This window comes from Eublepharis macularius, chromosome 6, assembly GCF_028583425.1.
Source record: "Eublepharis macularius isolate TG4126 chromosome 6, MPM_Emac_v1.0, whole genome shotgun sequence".
NCBI classification, from domain to species: domain Eukaryota; kingdom Metazoa; phylum Chordata; class Lepidosauria; order Squamata; family Eublepharidae; genus Eublepharis; species Eublepharis macularius.
Genome location: NC_072795.1, coordinates 22,377,526 through 22,397,952, shown reverse-complemented (window position 1 = coordinate 22,397,952; position 20,427 = coordinate 22,377,526). Strand labels below are relative to the sequence as shown.

Below are 20,427 nucleotides of genomic sequence, written 5' to 3'. Positions count from 1 at the left end.
TCAAGCCAAGCATTTTTCTTCCCGTTTCTTCCCCCCAATTTGCAGCACAGGGAGCTCCGGATCCTCCACTACTTATTAGGGAATTCTGCCAACTTCACTTCTTCATCTTTGGCCACTGAAGTGTGTGCGGCCAGTGCCAGCCAGCCATTTTTTTCCTCCATATTTAACAAATGATCTTTGCCCCAAGGGTTTTAGAGCATGCTGAGTCCAGACATTATTATGGGCTCTAGGCAGGCAGGCCTTAACTCTTCTTAAGGCCCCTTTTCCCATTGAGGGTTTCAGACCCCAGCAAGACCAATTTTAAGTGCTGTTTTTGTCTGCATGTGCAACATTTGTTGGAAACCAGAAGACTGGCAGATTGGATAATGATTGCAAATCATCTTTGTGTGCTCTGCTTCCATTCATCAAGAGTGTGGTGGATCTCCTCCTGATTGGGGTGGGAATATCTATGTATTCTTACAGGATACTCTTAGAATATGCTCAGTCTTCCAACAGGCAGTTTACTTGGAGGGGAGTCTCTTAATTTACAAAATATTTTTCTGCATACCTGGGACTCAAAGCATGTAGGAATGCCCTGTCTTGTCTGTAGGTGAATTTCTTTCTCTACCCCAATAGTTAGTCCTTAGCATTAAGTTTGCTATTAGAAGAAATGATTTATAGCGCCATTAATGTAACTGCAATATGGGCGGCTGTAAGATTTGGAATGCTCATATTTAAATGCTCTTATATGTTGGTTAGTCAGCCCTTTTACTGAGAACCAAAAGTGCTTAAAGCAAGTTAAGGGATTTGCCACCTGTATAAAGTTACCTGGAGCACAGGCTAAACACTAGAGGCAGTGTTTGAAAAGGCCACAAAATCAAGCAGACTCAGCTCCCAGTCTCCCATACACACTGGAGACTCTCCCTATTTATTAATTATGCATTCTGGGTTCCAGCTTAATTAATTATGCACTCTGGGTTCCAGTTTTTCCATGGCTCATCAGTACATTCTCTTCTCCCAGAATACATAGTAGAGTATATAATATAATTATATCATTGGAAAGGCCCCGTTGTGTTACACAGTCAAGACTGCTGCCCTAAGAACTCCACGAAACCCTTACTGCGGACAGACAATTCTCTCCATTGGAGAGAATTCTCTCTCTCCATTGGAGAGAATTCCATACTAATTGGACAATCTTCAAGGGTACCTTTTTGGTGTGGCAGTGCAAAGGTGATGTGCTCAGGAGAAGATGGATCAGTAAGGTGTCTAGATCATTGTTTTGCATATGGACATAAGCCACTATGTGGCAGAATTAGCATCCAAGACTCTCTGGAGCCATTGCAGACACTGAAGCACTGATACAATGGATTAGGGAGATCTCATACATTGAACTTTAGTGATTGTGGACCTAATCTGTTCCTTGATCGGAGACCAGTGGAAAACCATGTAAGACACTTTGAGCTTTCTAAAGAAGAGTGCCCTATAAATTTAAAGAAGTACTCCTGCTGTATCAGGAGAAACCACTATGGTATAGTGGTTACAGTGTCAGACTAGAAGGTGGGAGACCCAGATTCAAATCACTACTCTACCATGGAAGCTCATTGAGTGACCTTGGGCCCACCACACACTCTCAGCCTACCCATCTCACAGGATCGTTGTGAGGATAAAATGGAGGACAGGAGAATTATGTCAACCACTTCAGGTCTTCATTGAGGAGAAAGGGAGGGTATAAATGAAATAACTAACTAACTAACGCACAAATAAGGAGAGCCACCACACTCTTGACGTGTGATGAAAGTAGAGCATGCGCAGAAGATCTGAAATCATTATCCAATCTGCTAGTCTTCTGTCCTTAGACATTTCTCAGATTGACACTGTGAGCTTTAATAGCGGGCATGTTCAAAGCTGATCTAGGCTGATTCCTATATAGGAGTTCTTGCTTCATGAGATTGCCACCAACTTCAAAACAAGACCTTAAACCTCACAACGTGTGTGTGTATGTGCGTGCATGCACACATGCAAACCAAATGTCTGCAGAGCAAAAGTGCAACATGCAGACCAAATGTAACTGAGGAGAGAAAAGGACAAAAATGCTCACCATTTCTTTGATTTCAACCTGGGAGCTGGATTCCGAGGAATGAGGAACAAAGCTCTCATAGGATGCATGTCACAAAGAGCTGGGGGGGAAAAATCACAGCAGAAGGCATCAGAAATTGCATTAAATGTCAAAAAACAGAATGTGTTTATTTATTAAAGCACTTAAATCCCACCCTTCCTATCAGCAATAACGGGAAAGGGAGAGCATAAGTATTTTAAGTGAGAACAAACAAATATTCTTCCTACTGAAGAACATAAGATCATGATGAAGTTCTCTGCTGCTTCATCATGTATGATGGGGAAAGGTCCACCTGATAATCTTATTAATGCACTTTTGCTATGCTTGCATCGGAAAAGATGACAGAATAATTGGGCAGGGGGGAAACTATACAAGTTGCTAAGAAACCCATAAACTGCACAGATGAGGAAGCGGTAAAGCCCAATCCTTCCTGCACTGCTGCACTGCTACAAATCGGGCCCACGTGACTGCTGTCTTCTTTTCAACAATGCTGAGGAGATGTATGAACAGATCCCAGTGTCTCATCTAGTCTCTTGTTCAAAAAGATTTACTTGCCCCTACATCGTCATCCATCCTCCTGGGCCAACCTTCCTAATTTCATATGGATTTGGAAGCAATTCTTCACTTTGGATTATTTCCTTTCTAGAAAGCTGACCAACTATGAGGAAGCCTCACATGAATTCAGCTCCTGCGACATGCTCCTCTCAGTTTATACAACACGGAAAGCCTAGACCAAAAATGGTTAGGTTCAGGGGTGGGGTGGGGGGGACAACAACAACTATCTGGAGTATGCACTGCAGTACCCCAGGGCAGGAGGCAGATGGCCCACAGCCTGGATGCAGGGCTGAACCAGCCCCATTCTCCTGACTTCCTCTCCCATTGCTGCCACCTTCCTAGCCCTGTCAAAAACGTGTCAAGGCACCAAAGGGGGGGAAGATAGCTTACAGCACGTTAGGCTTGGCTTTTGGCAGTCTCACCAACAAAGCTGGCCATCACAGGGTAAGTGGCTTCCTAGGCTAGTGTTCTATGTACTAGGCTACTAAAAGGCACTCTTCACTGTTGCTTACTAGCAATCTATTGATCACTCAGGCAGGTTGTGTTTGTGTGTGTGAGTATAGAAATCAGAGAAACTGCGTGCACTCAAAACAGAGATGCTTCACACCTGTCAGTATAGGCCGGGTTAATCATTCTTGGTGGTAGAAGGTAAGTTTTCCTCCACTGCAATGCCATACCCACATCCACCCACCCTGACAAAGTGAGCTTTGACTCACACAAGCTTATACCCTGGAAAATTGTGTTGATCTCTAAGGTTCTTGAATTTTATAGATAAGATTTGTTCGTGTTCCAGAGCTTATTTTACACTGATCTTATTTCAATTATTTTATTACAGGACAGTTTATCACACAGAATGGGTCACTCTGCCAACACATAACAAATCTTAACAACCAATGATCCAAGCATGATCAAACCGTGAAATTGGGTTATACTCACGAGGAGCTCCCTCGGCCATCTCAATGGCTGTTATCCCCAATGACCACAAATCACTCTGAAAGAAAAAAAAACACAACAAAACCTTTCAAGGAAACATATCAACACGGTTGAGCCTTGTAACAAATTGGGAGTCATCTGGGGGAGCTACAACTACACTGGGAAAAAGTACTTGGCCATTTTACAGCCATAAAGTTTGATCAGTATTTTTTTTAAGTCCTTGATCTCCCAAGCTCAGAAGATTTAGGCCATTCAGACACCAATTTCGATGTTCTTTCCACTGTGAGCTGCTGAGTCAAGTTCCCCTCCCCACAGATTGGGAAAAAACAATTGGTATATGAGAACACAGAAGCCATGTAATCCAGTGTGATCCTCTTTCAATAACAAAGGAATAATGCTTTGAAATGTAAAAATCCAAACCGCCTGGCAGTTAATCTCTCCACAAAAGCAACAGGCAATTATCTGTCATTCCCTCTGCCCCCTTTTCTCTTCTCCCCCAATACTTTGAGATATTTATCTCTGTTAACTTCAGGGAAGAACTTTTATTATCAAAAAGTATTCTGCAACTAAAATTCCTACTGACGTAAGTGGGTGGAGTGTGAGACAAGGTTTGTAGAGATCCAGGTTTGAATTCCTACTCTGCTATGAAGCTTGCTGGAATCACTCTCTGTCAGCCTAATTTACCTCACAAGATGGATGGGGAGGTAAAATGGAACAGTAGGATGGGGGATGAACCATGTAACCCTCAGGAAGGGTAAGGTAAATATCTTAACTCAGACACAAGCTGCACATTTCTTAATGTGCCATTCTTCACAAAACAAAAATCTATGTTGTAACCATGTTGATCCAGAAGCCTACCTCTAACTTAGGCAGCTCTTCTTCCAAATGGAAGAGTCACTTAAGTTGCAGGAAGGCTCAAGGGAGGGGTAGGATACAGATAGGGACCATTCCACTGTATATAGCTCTGGATCTGCCACAGGTACAAAAAAGGCAAAATAAACTGAGCAGAGAAAATGATGTTTATAAAATAATTCAAACTATTAATTTACTAGATGGGGAGAAAGGAATAAAAATACAAGTATGTATGTATGTATGTATGTATGTATGTATGTATGTATGTATGTAAAAAGGTAAAGGTGCAAGCACCAAGTCATTACTGACCCATGGGGGGACGTTGCATCACGACGTTTTCTTGGCAGACTTTTTACAGGGTGGTTTGCCATTGCCTTTCCCAGTCATCTACACTTTACCCCCAGGAAACTGGGTATTCATTTTACCGACCTTGGAGGGCTGAGTCAACCCTGAGCCGGCTACCTGAACCTGAACCTGCCAGGATCGAACTCAGGTCGTGAACAGAGCTTGGGCTGCAGTACTACAGCTTACCACTCTGTGCCACGGTGTATGCATTAAAATATTGGTCAGTATTCTTAGTATTAAGCAAGGTAGTTCAATAGACTACAAACATATAAGATAAGAAACCAAGACAATAGACAACAGAGATCTACTTCTACATATTTAACTGATGACAACTCTCAGCTCTATCTCACCAGCGCGGCAGTCCATTTCCCTATCAAAAACACCAAGGAACTGTTCTGTTGAGGACAGGGATGCCAAGTCCAGGTAGGGAAATTCCTGGAGATTTGGGGAGTGGGTGGAGACTGGGGAGGACAGGGTTTGGGAAGGAGCCTCAGAAGAGTATAATGCCACAGAGTTTACCCTTCAAAGCAGCCATTTTCTCCAGGGGAACAGATCTCTGTTGCCTAGAGATCAGTTGTGATTCCAGGAGCTCTCCAGCTACCACCTGGAGGCTGGCAATCCTAGTTAAGAAGGACATATTCATTGTGGAAGGTCTTTACCTCATGATGCCCCAGGTTCAAGCCCCAAAATTCCCAGGGGAAAGATCTTTGAGGTGGGGTACATATAACTTTTGCTCTAGAGCTGTTACCAAAATTGCATCCCTACAAGAAGTCCTCCCTATTATAAGACTTAAGGTTTGGCCATGATACTCCATTCCAAAGTTTTATGACTGTTCATATCTATATTAACAATGGGGAAACACTCTACATAATAGAGCTGAGTCATAGGTAAAGCTCTGAACATTACAATAGGAAAATAGGGGCTTTGCCATGGAGATGCCATTTACAGCAACATCTCTGAGGCACAACTAATCCATAGCCAGTTCTTAAGATAGTGGGGCTAGGAAAGACCCTGCAGAGGAATTGCTGACCTGTAAGTACAAAACTCGAGCAAAATTGTAGAAGACATCTTGAAAGGATACTTTAAAAGCAATCTCTTAAAAAAAAGATTTCTATTACTTCAAGTGATTGGTTTGGTGTCCACATACTGGTTTTTTAAGTTACCATTAACATGGTTAGTTCTGTGTGCTCCTTAGTTCTTGTTATGTGCTACAGTTCTCACAGAAGTAACACTTCCCTTTCCATTGCACGCTAAGATCTTTCCTTCCCCTTTCACTGATTTGGCTTCCCACATTCCAGTCTTATTCCCTCACCTCTTGACTCCTTTGGCCCAAAATAGCAACCTTTCCAAAGCTTATTAATGCTACACTTTCCCACTTCAATACTGTGAAAGGCCTTTCCTGGCAAGACGTTTGCTTGCCAGCTGTATACTTCTATTCTTTTTTTCGTTAATATATTTATTAGTCACTTTTCAACTTTAAACATACTCCAAGAGACTTATAAAAGGGAAGTTTAAATATTAACTAGAGTTACTACTCCTAGCAAGCTCTAGTGGAATGGCTGTTGCACATGGATCAGGCCTGGATCTTCACAGAGGGTGGAACACGAAAGGAGGTGGCTAGGGACTTCTCAGCAGCTTGAGGGGCAGGATTTTTTGTTCATTCAGTACAGCCATCCACATTAAATCTATTTTAATGCCTTTTTTAGGCTTGCCAGTCTCCTGGTGGGGCTGTGGGATCCCCCACCCCCAGCCTCCATCCCTCTGTCATCTCTCACCTCACTGGCAGGGGGAAGAAACGTGGGAATGCAGTGGCAAAGAACACTCCCACATGCTCCAAAGTGCCCCCACATGCTCCCACGTTGTGCCAGGAATGATGTCATTCCTGGCATGACACGTAAGTAATGGTTCATGCCATGGGCTGACTGAGTGAAAATCAGCCCCCAATTTAGTGTTTGGGGCTGATTTTCATTCAATCAGCCCCTGTGAGACCCATTACTTCCATGTTGCGTGGGGTTACCAGTTCCCCAATGGGAGCGGAGGATCCCCGCTCCCGGCCTCATCCCCCTACCACCACTCACCTGGCTGGAGGGGGAGAAGTGCGGGGAATGCCCCCCCCCGACCTTCTTGTCCGCCGAGTTAGGCTCCAGGAGACCTGGCAACCCTGGTGTTGTGCCAGGAATGACAGCACGGGCCACTCCAGAGCGTACGGACACTTCACATACGCACAAGGTAAGTGCCCCCCTGTGCAACTCCCCCCGTGCATGCCGTGCCCCCCATCCCCCAGCTTGGCCCCCCCAGGGATCTGGCAACCCTAACCTTATTCCGAAGTTCCACACAGCTGCCAGGCATGTGTTTTGGAATTGCACGGTAAACACACACATCCTTCCCAGCAAACTTACGTACTTTGTACAACTGGCTTAAATGATCATGCTTCGCACCCCCCATGCTTCCCACCCCCCCAGGCATCCGTAGTTCTGTGAGTAGAGCAAAGGACATTAAATGAGAATACTCTGCCCCCTTAAACTATGATTCCTGGATTCTGGAAACCATAACAGTTAAACTGGAATAAAACCAATATAAATTTGGAAGGTAGATATAGCCTAAAAGTTCCACAAAAATACATCCCATACACAACAGATATAGGAACAAAAAATGCCTGTATCTCCAGGGGAGGAACTATTCTGGTTTAAATTAAGAAGTAAGGCAGAGTGTTAGCTTTCTTTTCAATGCATCTGTCAGTGCATTCTTAAACTAAATTACACCCTTCTAAATCCATTGAATTCAATAGGCTTAGAAGGGTGTAACTGTTTAGGATTGCACTGTGTACTATTCCTTCTTGGCAAGAAAAAAAAATCCGTTATTTTTCTGAGTATTTCGGGGAACTTTCTGCCAAACAGGAAACATGAAATACCAAGGGAGAAATGCAAAACCTCCACAATGTAGGTTTTGTACATCATTTTATGACATGGGGTATTTTTTGTAAGGCATTAACTGTATTATTCTGTAGACTACAAAGCCAGCTTTCTTTAACTAAAGCAAGCAGGAAGATCAGAGGCATTTGATTTCCAGCGGCTGCAGCTTTTTCTTTCTGCAAAATTATCTGGGCCTTTTGTGTTTATTAAGTCATTTGGCCAAGTATGACAAAATCCAGTTTGTATAGTTTGTAAAAAGTGACCGTTTCCTTTGTTTCCCAAAGGTGAATGTCAGCAACGTTAATATGAATCAACAAGTGCCATGACGTCCGACAAATTATCCCTCAACGGCATGTTTTTTAAGTGAATGCTAAAAAGCACCCTGCGGAAATTTAACTTGTTTTTAACATTAAATGTCTAGGCTGCTAAATGTATTTAATTCTTAGGACAGAAGGACATTTCTGACCTTTGCTAACAATCCTGCTAGCAAATGTGTTTTATTCCTTCTTGAAGCAGACAGACATTTCTCAAATTCAGCTACAAACTTAAAACTATCTGTCATGAACACCCCATTTCCTAGCTGCTAGAGGAACCAAAACTGGCAATGACATTTCTCCCTTCATCAAATTAACTGACAAATTATGGTGTAACCCTTTCGGCTTTACAAGAGCCTGGTTAGTGGTCACAGAACTGTGGAGGCCTCGTTCAAAACCAGAACAGCATTTAAACATCTTTTATTTCAAAGTTTGGGAAAGCAGTGGGTCTAGACCTGGGCATTTTAAACAAAACAGTGTGAATAATAAAATATATGAGCAGTCCCAAAGTCAAGGTGAAACAAGGACATCTCTTCAGTCTCTGGGCTCTGACTCACAAACTGCACACTTGGTGAGGTGAGGCCTCTCCTCTAAGAAACCACTTTCCCTCACAGTCGTAGCAGGTGAAATCCCATAAACACTCAAGATCAAAGGCCCAGGACAGATGTCTCAGTCTCCACAGGCTTTTTCCCCACTGGAACATCTTCAGAAATTCTCCACACCCTCCTGAGTGACCAACTTGTGTTTCCATGACCATGGAAACCACTGGTCTTTGACACCCCCACTGCTCTTCTCTCCTGTTGCCAAGCCTGTGTAAAAGTCCCCTCCCTGTAGTGTTCTTAGACCTGAACCCACTATGCAGGTAAATGTTCCAATAATAAATAAACATTTTACAAGGCTGACAATATATTTTTTTTGCTGTCAAGTCGCAGCTGACTTACGGCGACCCCACAAGGTTTCCAAGGCGAAGAGACTAACAGAGGTGGTTTGCCTTTGCCTGCCTCTGTGTAGCAATCCTGGACTTCCTTGGTGGCCTCCCATCAAGGACTAACCAGGGCTGACCTTGCTTAGCTTTGATGAGCTCAGCCTCAGACTAGCAAATTTGTAAATTTGCATTTATATACCCTATGGCATTTTAATTGAAATAACCTTGATATCGACCCTACTAATCTCACACTATGTAATCTGCCCAGTCTCACTGAGAAAAGTAGACTACGAACAAACGAACGAACAAGAAAAAGCAAGCAAGCAAGCAAGCAAGCAAGCAAGCAAGCAAGCAAGCAAGCAAGCAAGCAAGAAAGAAAGAAAGAAAGAAAGAAAGAAAGAAAGAAAGAAAGAAAGAAAGAAAGAAAGAAAGAAAGAAAGAAAGAAAAAGAAAAAGTGCCATGGTTTGCAAACAAGGGAACAATGTAAACTGATTTTCAAAAGGAGCTCCCAAGAGAACCATTCTGTAACGTTTCTATCTGCTCTTTTCTCTCTCTGTCCGTACTGCTTATTACTCTCTGATCCTTTGGTACCCTTTTTCTAGGAAACCTAAAACATACATTCTCCATTCTTCCTAACGACTCCCTGTCACAGAAACTACTGGCTTTCATCTGACTCCTTCAGTCTAATTAAATTTCCAATAAAAATTAACCTTTTCAAGCTGGCATTCTCAAATGGATCTCCCTACTCCAATTTCTCTCCATTCCTATTGTGCATTTATTCTGTCATTTAGATTGGGAACCTAGAAGCAGTGCTTTGTCTTTTATTTATAATAATAATAATTATATTTTTAGTGGGCCTGGAAAAAAGTATGTAGTCCCACAGGCAGCTTAACTGAAGGTTCTGGCTGGGACCCAAAAGCATCTGGCGCGAGGCCTGAAATCCAAAATTTTAATGACAGTGACGAATCCCCAACAAATATCAAGTTCACTTTCCAGTGACTGACTGCCTTATGGACTGTGCATCTCCCCAGATTGTGTTCAGAATAGAAATTTAACAAGGAGTCAATCTGGCACTGGCAAAAGCAGACAGCTTTCTCTGACAAGCTTTCGACAGGCTTCACTCACTCTGAAAACTGCCTCTGTGGTCTGCCTGCAAGTGAGCAACTTTGTCCGTGGGTGTCTGCAGCCAGGTATTTTCAGGAGAGGGTTACTCAAGCTAGGAGGGTGACTTTGGGCTTCTGCAAAATGGCACAACGTGAACCAGTTTACCAGCATGTCAACAACTGATTGAACCGGCTGGGACTTGGTAATGGATCCCATACGGGAAAAGCCCATGCACTCATTGAGCAAAGGAGCGGTATGGCTTGCAGCTAATGTCAAAAGGGAAACAAGTATCTAACAGTGAGAGGGCACCTGGGGAAATCTGAACAGGAAAATAATGGAAAGCCTTCAGTTTCCTGAAGCATCTGCTGTGCTGCAGTTCTGGGGATTGACCGTTAATTAATCCTACTGATTGCAGTTTCTTAAAAAACATCTATCAGGGTGGGCTGGGAGTTGAACTAGATAGCCTCAAGGTCTGGGCACTGCTGCCTTTTGTGAAGTGCTGTCTGAAGCTACCGAACAAGAGGGGCAGAGAAAGGATGAGGAAGCATTGCCTTTCCAGGTCCAGGCATGCTCTACTCTACCCAGACACCACAATTGGATCCTTTGGTCTTTCAAATCAGGCCCGAGCGAACAGCCTAATTCTGGAATAGTAGGGGAGGGGGTCCCTAGCATCTCACCAGGGGTCTCTATCTGCCTGTTACCTCCTCTGCCCCATGATCAGCATGCATCTAGGTTCCAGCTTCCATTTGGATATTCAGAGCTCAAATATTGGCCTGTAAGTGCCTCTGCCTACATGCTGACCCATCTGGGATCTGCTCTTGCATTCCACAGAACTTCAGTTCCAGGACTACTCAATCTACCCACTGACAGTGACTGAAGATAAAGTGGCACCTATAAATACCTTAAAGTCATACGTGGCATCCGGGTTTTCATCACAGGCAATAACTTCAGGGGCCATCCAGTATGGGGTTCCGATAAATGTGTTCCTTCGACCAACCGTTCTGTCGAGCTGAGCACTGACTCCAAAATCCACTGGGGAGGCAAGGGCAAGAGCTTTAGTGTGGCACAGAGCAAAAATGGTTCGACTTTATTTCATATGAAAAATGGCAACACAATGGAACTTACTTACAGGGACGCAGCCATGTTGGTCTGCAGTAGAACAGCAAGATTCAAGTCCAGTAGCAGCTCAAAGACCATTTTCAGAGTATAAACTTTTGCGAATCTGATGAAAGGAGTATTGACTCTCAAAAGCTTATATGCTCCTTGGTCTTTAAGGAGCTACTGGACTCCAATCTAACAATGGAACCTGGAACACACTTGTACTTCCTAAGGTACAGTTTGTGGGAACTGCATCCTCAAAAACCATGCTACATTTCATATAGGATGCAGTCTACCACGAAGTGTTCCTTGGCAAGTATATTTCAAGTCCCATTCTACAGCTCAAGAAATATGGAGAAGTTCTCTCCATAGAATGCCTAAGTCCTTAATTCTGAGGGTATTGTGTGTCTTAGTTCGTATCTGCTAGAGCTGTGGGCTTGCAAACTGAGATGCCTGGGGTTCAGCTCCTGCCTTTTGTCAATGGCTTGATCTGAATATTACCTTCATGGCTTTGTATAGTCACATCCCATGCTTCCGGGTAACATCTAACAATAGAAACTACCCAAGGTGGATGTAATGATGAGGTCATTTCAAATGCCTCCCAATAGACTGGCAACAGCACTACAGGAAAGCTATGATGCCTTGTCCATTGGCACGTGCCCCCTGTTGTTATGGCATGTACTACTGGAAGCTGCTCCTATGCAGCAAATTTAGCATTAGGCCACAGTGAATTGCACAAGACCGGCTCTCACAGCCTTGGAAGGGAACAGGTTGCTGCTAACCAACAATAAAGGTGAATAATAATGACCTCCCTTGCAGGTTGTAAAGCATTTTGCCTTTTTAAAAAGTGCTATCCAAATTATTTAATAGTAGTGTCCCAGCCACCTTTAGGGGGAGCAAGTCACTTTTTAGCTACTGCGAGCAAGAATATGGTTTGAGGGCTACAGCTGATACAGGGAGATTAAATCAGAAATGCAGCCATGACTGCTCCGCAGTGTCTCCAGCTATAGATACGCCCACAGCAATGCATGGTACAACCATGTCACACCATATGGCCAAAAGTTACTGTGGAAGATATAGTTTCACTTGCTTTCCAAGAAACCCCCTTTTTACTACACTGATTAGAAACTCATGGCTGAAAAGTTGGCTGAGTTATATATGCAAAGAACCGCATGCTCCTTTCCATCCACCAGTTTCTCCCATGCTGTGTGATACAACTGCATGAGTTACAGGTCACCGCGGAAAGAACAACTCACAGTGAACCTGTCTGGACCAACCATGACTACCATTTTCAGCTGCCATCCCATTCCCAGTGGAATAGAGCCACAGACAGCTTTTTAAAAACCAAGTGTATAGTTCTACCACTCACCTGGCTTGGTTTCTAGTATGGGGCTGCTATTCTGGACTTTCAACTCCTTGAGTCAAAACAAACCAATATACTGGTGAGTGGAATGTCTAACATAGGCCTTAAGGTGCCACCATTCTGCATAGGGTTGCACTCTCCTTGAAAAAAAACGTCCATAGTTTGGGTGCTCTCTTGGACCCAGGCCTGCTACTGGATAAGCAGGTGGTAGCTGTAGCCAGGAATGCCCTTTATCAGCTTCAACTAGTTAGCCAGATGCAGCCTTTCCTGGATAGAAAAGAATGGCCCACTGTTGTGCGTGCCCTGGTTACATCTAGACTAGATTACTGCAATGCACTCTATGTGGAGTGGCCCTTGAAAAGTGTTTGGAAACTTCAGTTGGTGCAGAATGCTGCACCCAAGATGTTGACAGGAGTGGGATGTAGGGATCATATCACTCCAGTCTTGGCCCATATACTCTCCGGCTCCCAATCTGTTTCTAGGCACAATTCCAGGTGCTGGTGTTGACCTTTAAAGCCCTACATGGCTTTAGATCAGCATACATGAAGGACTGCCTACTCCCTTGTTTTAATGATGTGTTTTTGTTTGGTTTTAATGGTTTTTAAGATGTATTTTTGTTATGAGCATTTTTAATTTGTTGGCAGCCTTGGTGGCCCTGATAAGGGCAGAAAGGCAAGATATAAATGTTGGAAGTAAGTAAATAAATAAATACAACAAGAGCTGTAGAACAGGGGTGCTGCTACGGCACTAGTGGCTTGGCTCCTTCTGGATACAGACCTTTAATGCAGAGCTATGCTTGGAGCTCCTCTTGCTCCAGTTCCACTCAGACATACTCATGTTCCCAGCTTCTGAACCCCCTGATATTGGTTTGTCCTGACAGTATGCTCCTATATAAGACCATACCAATCTGTAAGACCAGACCACTTCTAGACAGATGCTATGTGGCTGGCAGGGATCCCTAAGCATACAATGATTGCCTTGTGAGATCCTCTTGTTCTCACAAGGCATGCTGCTGGCTTGTTCTCACAAGGCATGCTGCTGGCCTCTTTTAATTACTTTTCATTCCCCCTCATTCCTTGATCATCTAAGCCACATCCCTTGGTGTATCTTTGTAGAACCTGGAACAGCGTCTAGTTTTTTTCCTATTTAAGTTCAAATAATTCAGTCGGTGTAAATGGAAGTGCAAGTCTGTGGAAGAATAATGTGTTTCTCAAATGGGAATGGGTGGTTGGGAGGGATTAATCATTTGCTGTGTGGAATAAAAACACCTCAAACTCTGAGCACTGATATTACCCACACAGAATTTCGTTCCCCCCCAAAATCTTAGCAAAAGCTGCCACAGCATTTTCAGGTTTCCCTCAAACAACAGATGCTGCCATTTTCAACATTCTTTGACAGCTAACTGGCTCAGTGTTGTTCTGCATTCCAACGTGTGACCAAGGGCACGCAGATTCACAGATTTTCTTTCCACATTCCTTAAAAGGGGTGTACTGGTTAAAAAGCCAATGTACATTCATACACCTAACATCCAAGGGTGACCTCTGTGTGGATTATTATTGTTGTTTATTGTTATTTATAGTTTGCCTTTCTTACTGAGGCTCAGGGTGATTACACAGTGAAAATCAACATCGTCAGTGCCTGGGACCTTCCAATATAGACCATACAATAGAGTACAGATTGCAGAAACTGAAAACAAACAGAAAATCTGATAGTTGATTCAATGCTGAAACAAAACCTAAGCAATTTGATGTGACACACGCACACACAAACATTTATATATATACCTGTATACAAAAACACCTCCCCAATCCTAAATCAGTGACCATGGAAAAGCCTGACCAGAGAGCAAGGTTGATTTGCTCTAGAGGAAGCTGCTTTGGCTTCAGGCTGCAGACTACTGAAGGGTTCCTTCCCAGGACATGACATATTAAATGACATAGAAACTACTCAGTAGGAGCTTACTTACAGGATCGAAAAAATCTGCAATATGAAACCCGCCTGCAGAATCCCCAGCTTTGCAGAATGATAAAAATGGGGTGAAAAACACAACCACCAAACACAGCAGCCTTTATGGCTGCATATGCACAGATATTGCCCAAACAAAAGGAGTTTGGGCAGTATGTGTGGTTGCCATAGCAATCCGAATGCCACACAAGGATGGGATGGGAACAGCCACCAAGAGCTGGTGAAAAGTGGAACCCAGATCCTGACGGACAGAAGGGTGAGTGGGAGGACGGAGTAGACAGGTGAACCAACACGAGGAAAACCAAGCAGGTAGGTGGGTGAGGGGTAGAGGGGAAAGAATGAGAGAAAGCAGAGTCAGAGCTGGGAGGGGGGAAGCACAGGCTGGCTGAAGAGAAATGGGATTTTGCCTCCAACACGAGTTCTTGGGAATTCCCCTCCCCTCTTTGTATCAAGTCATTAAAAAAGCTTATGACTTTTGACTTCAGCATCTGAATTACTGCGGCCTCTAGAAGGCAAAATCAAGTTTTTTAAGACTGCCCAATTTTAGGATTTGTTATAGTTTCCAAGAGTTGAAAAGGACATCTTTCTTACCTAGTTTAACCTCCGCATTCTCTGTCAGCAAAACATTCTGTCCCTTAATATCTCGATGGATTACTTTGTGCTGGTGGAGATGACTTAAACCCTAGAAATTCAATAAGAAAGTTATTACATTGCAAGATTTGTGGGCTAAGAGGGGAACATTGCATTTATTTATTTGTTCTTCTTGCTTACTGATCAGCTACTGAAAACCTAGAAGACTGACAATTACTTCAAAATATTTTAACACATTCAGGATTAACCCAACGGATTGAGCACGCTGGCTTTGATCCTATCTAGCATGAGCTGAGCAGTGCTTGTAGAAGCCAGATTTTTGGTATCACCTCCTGCTGCAGTCTGCTGTGCCCCCTAAAATCATGACCCCTGGAGAAGTGGACCCCTGAGAATAGCGGGGAAGGAGTAAAGTGGGGGCCTGCAACAGGAAATGGAATGAGCAAAAATTGCCAGCCCTGATTTCTGCTGGCAGAAATCCTTCTACTAGCAGAAAACAATGTCAGGATCCAAGTCGTTTCACTCCATTTCACTTCCTCCCCTTGGAAAGTCGCTCAAAGTCAGAACAGACAACATAAACTAGTAGTTGGATCAGTGAGCTGCCTTAGTATAAGGCTGCTTTATATATGTACACACAACATGCACACATTTCATACAAAAGCAGTAGTATAGTTTATGAAGCTGTGTTTTCAGAGTTCCATCCTTATATGGACTGGAAGTTCTCTCCTAGCAGTATCATTTTTTTGGCATGGAGAATCTACCTGTTTTAAAAAATCTGATAAAGAACGGTTGATTTTTTTTCAGTTTAAAAGGTTTATCTTAGGGTGCAAAGGACCTATTTTCTAAACATTTTTCTTTCCCCCAAAACACAGCTTAAACTTCTGGCAGTTGAAGTTATGCATAACCCTTACTGTAGAGTAACAGCATAATCCGGCTGCAACACTGCTTAAATCTCTCCCACTGCAAGCAAGTGCCTCGACTGGATCGTTCTCTTACATTTCCAAAACAGCCCATTCGTGAGCTTGGACAACAAAACGCTCTTGCAGCCTCCTGTTATTACTGCTACCTAGGTACTGAAATTCCTGATTTCATGATATATTGATGAAATAAATGCTCGAGGGGGAAAAACAAAAACAAAAGCTGTTGCAAGCACACAAATTACTATATAGCTTGAACACTGCCCTAATCGAATCATAGCTCATATTAAAAGCCTGTCTTGAAGGCTAGAGGTAAACTAGCTGCCTTTGTACCTTTTTATTAGCTCATTAATTCTTCTGGTTTGGGGTTTGTTTGGGTTTTTTTTCTAGTAAGCTCTGCTTTTATTTCACACATCTACGTCGCAGGGTTTTAAAAAGTAATATCCACCTAAATTGCAATTCCAGTAAAGTATAGTTTTCCTTCATGATTAAATTCATATCTGCTTTAGATTTCACATTAGCATTCATATTTTAAAACTGAAAATGATTTTCACTGTCACCGCCAGCATTTATTAAGTCATTTTATTTTCATTACATCGGGGCTGCAGTTTGCACAAGGATCCAGAAACCTGGCTGTGTTGTGGTTATTAAAGAGGTTTGGCATCATTTTATGCTCTGTACTACAGTTTTATACGGGATCTTTAACATATAAGCATATGAAGCTACTTGATATTGAATCAGACCATCAGTCTCCCTAAACTGTATTGTCTCTTCCAGTTCTTCCAAAGGCCCCAAGTAGGTCTTTCATAGCATTGCTACCAGGGGCTTTTTTAACCAGAAATGCGTGGTACTGGACCTCAAGACTTTTTTCATGCAGAGAATGTGTGCAGGCTCTGAGCTGTAGCCCATCGCCTAACCTATGAACCCATCACTCATGTCTTCAATAGGTATTATGTGTTACAACTGTTTATCTAATATAGTTTTTCTTTAAAAAGCCTTGCAGCGATTTGGAAGATGTTTCCTGCATTGACCAATACAGGAGATATCAAATATCTGAAATCCTACTGTGTCAACACTGTCCGAACAGTGGTAAGAATGGATCGATGTACAATTATTTGGTTACCCTGGTTTATTAAATCAGAATTCTTTTATTGCTTACTTAAGCAAAAGTCTTCTTTTTAAATTTCTGCTGATCACAAGCTGTACTGTCCAGATTAATTCCTCCCTCTTTGCAGTAAGAAGTTCACTATATATTCCCACAGGGGCTTTGGGATACTTCACACCAGAGCAAGCTACTGGGGCTGTAACTTTGTACAGATACTCTCTTTGTATAGACACCCACACCCTTTCTTCTCTTAAAAGAATCATAGTGAATTTGGGAATATTTTGCCCCATTTTCTCCTTTATGTCTTCCAAAATGCACACTGGAACTGTGATCCAGCCACACACAGATATGCAGCAATGGTACCAGGCCCTGCAACAGACCCAGATGCCAGCTCTGCCCCTATATCTACCCAGGAAATACAATTACAGTGTAGTTGAAAGGTTTCTGCCCCAATGAGCAGTAAAGGCTGAACATGTACCAGTAACATACTAGATGGGTACTTCATCTTTAGGAACAGTGCATGCAGAATCTGCATGCACATGAGTACATGGCACAACACACATGGGACTACATGAGCACATGGGACTACATAAGCAGAAATTTGCTTCTGCAAATACACAGTTTGAACTGAATGAGGATACCCATTGTAGGCCTGCAGTATTTCTTCTATGGCAGAGCTCCAGTGGTTTTGTATTTTTTTTCCAAATATTATATACAGCTTTTTTTTTTTGCAGAGTTAGATAAGAGACGCTGTGTCAGATCAACAAACTGGAAAGATCATGGCTCAGTGGCAGAGTACCTGCTTTGCATGCAGAAGGTCCTAGGTTCAAACCCTGGCATCTCCAGTTGAAAAAAGGATCCAGGTGTAGGTAACAAAGAAGGCTTCTATCTGGGACCATGGAGAGCTGCTGCCAGTTAGAGCAGACAAGACTGTCTTTGATAGATGCTCTCACTCAATATAAGGCAGCTCCATGGGGTTCATGTTCTAGCATCCTATTTCTTATAATGTTCAGTAAAATGTTCCCAGAAGGCTTAGAAACAGAGCATGGAGGCCAACCGTTCCAGCCCCCAGAACTGCTCAGAAGAGCCAGTCTGGTATTGTGGTTAAGAGCGGCAAGACTCTAATCTGGAGAACTAGGTTTGATTCCCCACTCCTCCGCTTGAAGCCAGCTAGGTGACCTTGGGTCAGTCACAGCTCTCTCAGAGCTCTCTCAGCCCCACCCACCTCACAGGGTGATGGTCGTGAGGATAATAATAACACAATTTGTAAACCGCTCTGAGCGTGATACTAATCTGTCCAGAAGAGCAGTATATAAGCATAAGGTTATTATTATTATTACCTCTAAACACGAAAGTTCCATTTAGTTATTTAATAGCCATTGATGGACCACCCCTCTAAGAATTTGTCTAATATCATTTTGCAGCCTGCTGAAAAAGGGGTCATCAATGCATCTTTCAGCAGGGACTTCCACAAGTTAAATACTCTTTGACTGAAGTAATATTTCCTTTGGTCTGCCCTGAAGCTGCAGCCCTTCAGTTCAATGCCTGCGAGTTTATAAAGGGCCCACCTAAAGAACAAATGTCCTAAAACCGTACCCACACAAAAGTTCCCCTTGTTTGGTTAGAACCTCCTTATTTAGTATGCAGATTTTAAATGCTTCCTTAAAGTAAAGAAGTGGAAGAAACAGTCACTATTTTTGCAGACTTTATATTGTTAAAATACATTAGATGCTGGTTTGGATGGTGATTTTTTTTAATATACCAATACTTTGAAAAGGATTGCATGAGTAATCCTGACAGATGCTGTACAAATATAAATTATAAATCTGAGTAAGTTTCTAATATATTGCATTTAAAAGGAGGAAATCTCTTCAGTATGGAGCTAATAAATACAGACAAGAAGAAGATAGAATACCCATGCAAGCATAACATGCCCTGGATAGTGAGATAAGGCACAAAGCTGTGAAAATAATGAATTTAAGCACTGGTACTAATTAAGGGTGCCAATCTCTCAAAGAGAATATAGGATCCTTGAACTAGTTCCAGCTTACAACAAGGGTGATATTATATTTTTTCAGTGGATAGGGGAGACATAAGACTAATTGCTCTTAGATATATACAAAATTAAAATTTCACAACAGCAGTTTATTTGAAAGACCATTTGTTAGGGTTATTTCTTTTTTATTCCTCTTAAAAATGGTGGAAACCAATTTGTCTAAGCAAAGGGTCTGTGCACATAGTTTATCACAGCAATCATTCTGGGTAGACCTGCCCAACAGACCTAGTTACAACATATCACTGTAACAATATTCAACAATAGTTAAAAATTCAGAAAAAAACCAGTGGCCCATGGGAGGAGGTGGCCACTGCCAGGGGAAAGGAGCAGTGAAACAACAAGCAAACCTACCATGTGGAAGCCTAACTACTGTTGCTCTATATCAACAGCTGCACCAGCATTGGGGAAACCACACAAGACCTCAAGACTACACTAGCAGATCTCACCCATCGTTTTGGGGTCACTAGACAACCCCATACAACACCGCCAAGGCCTCCGTGCTTGGTCTGAACGATCTGCTGAGGGGCTTAGAGGCACCTCCTGAGTACAGAGTGAATTATTATCTTGCCTCCTGCGTAGGAAAGATCCCTAAGCCCAAGAAAGGGGGCAATGCCCAAATAACACCAAAGGAAGGTGGGAGAAGAGCCCATGAGAGATGCTCCTAGTCAATGGTTAGGAGATCAGTCAGTGTTTTATCTGTACCACATCATGGGGTCAGATGATTTTTCCACATGTCACACTCTCAAATCATGGGAGGCACTGATTCAAAATACAGTCTGCTTCACACATGATTATCATGAGACATGGCCCGGGCAAATGCACATCTACCAGCTAGACCCACTGATTTGGAGGATCTTCTAACACTCAACTGCCACGGCATTTATTAGGGGAAAAAACCCACAGCAGTGAGAGTTAGGAAAACCAAATGTAGGTACAGACACATTGTTATAGCAAAAGCAATAATTGATTTTATATGAACAATTATAATTGAAAACTCATCAGTATATTAGAACATTTTACGTATTCTTACACCATAGACACAGAAAAGCACAACCCCAACTGGCAGTGGACCATTGCAACTCTAAGAGAAGAGAGAAACTTCACTTACTTTTCCTGTTAAAAGACTTTACTTTGGACACTACCGACTCAGGGGAAGGTGGTCCTTTCCATTTTTGTTGTGGTTGTGCTTTTCTGTGTCTATGGTGTAAGAATACGTAATATGTTCTAATATACTGATGAGTTTTCAATTATAATTGTTCATATAAAATCAATTATTGCTTTTGCTATAACAACATGTCT

The 20,427-nt window shown here is 42.6% G+C and overlaps 1 protein-coding gene across 1 annotated transcript in view; it reads right to left on the bottom strand.

Moving 5' to 3' along the window:
• TNIK (TRAF2 and NCK interacting kinase) overlaps positions 1 to 20,427 on the bottom strand; it is a 350,725-nt gene that overhangs the window by 123,223 nt on the left and 207,075 nt on the right. The window contains exons 6-9 of the mRNA XM_054983851.1: positions 15,054 to 15,144; positions 10,938 to 11,068; positions 3,587 to 3,641; positions 2,078 to 2,156 (exon numbers count right to left, since the gene is read on the bottom strand). Coding sequence (XP_054839826.1) covers positions 2,078 to 2,156; positions 3,587 to 3,641; positions 10,938 to 11,068; positions 15,054 to 15,144 — 356 coding nt within the window. The remainder of the gene's footprint in view (positions 1 to 2,077; positions 2,157 to 3,586; positions 3,642 to 10,937; positions 11,069 to 15,053; positions 15,145 to 20,427) is intronic.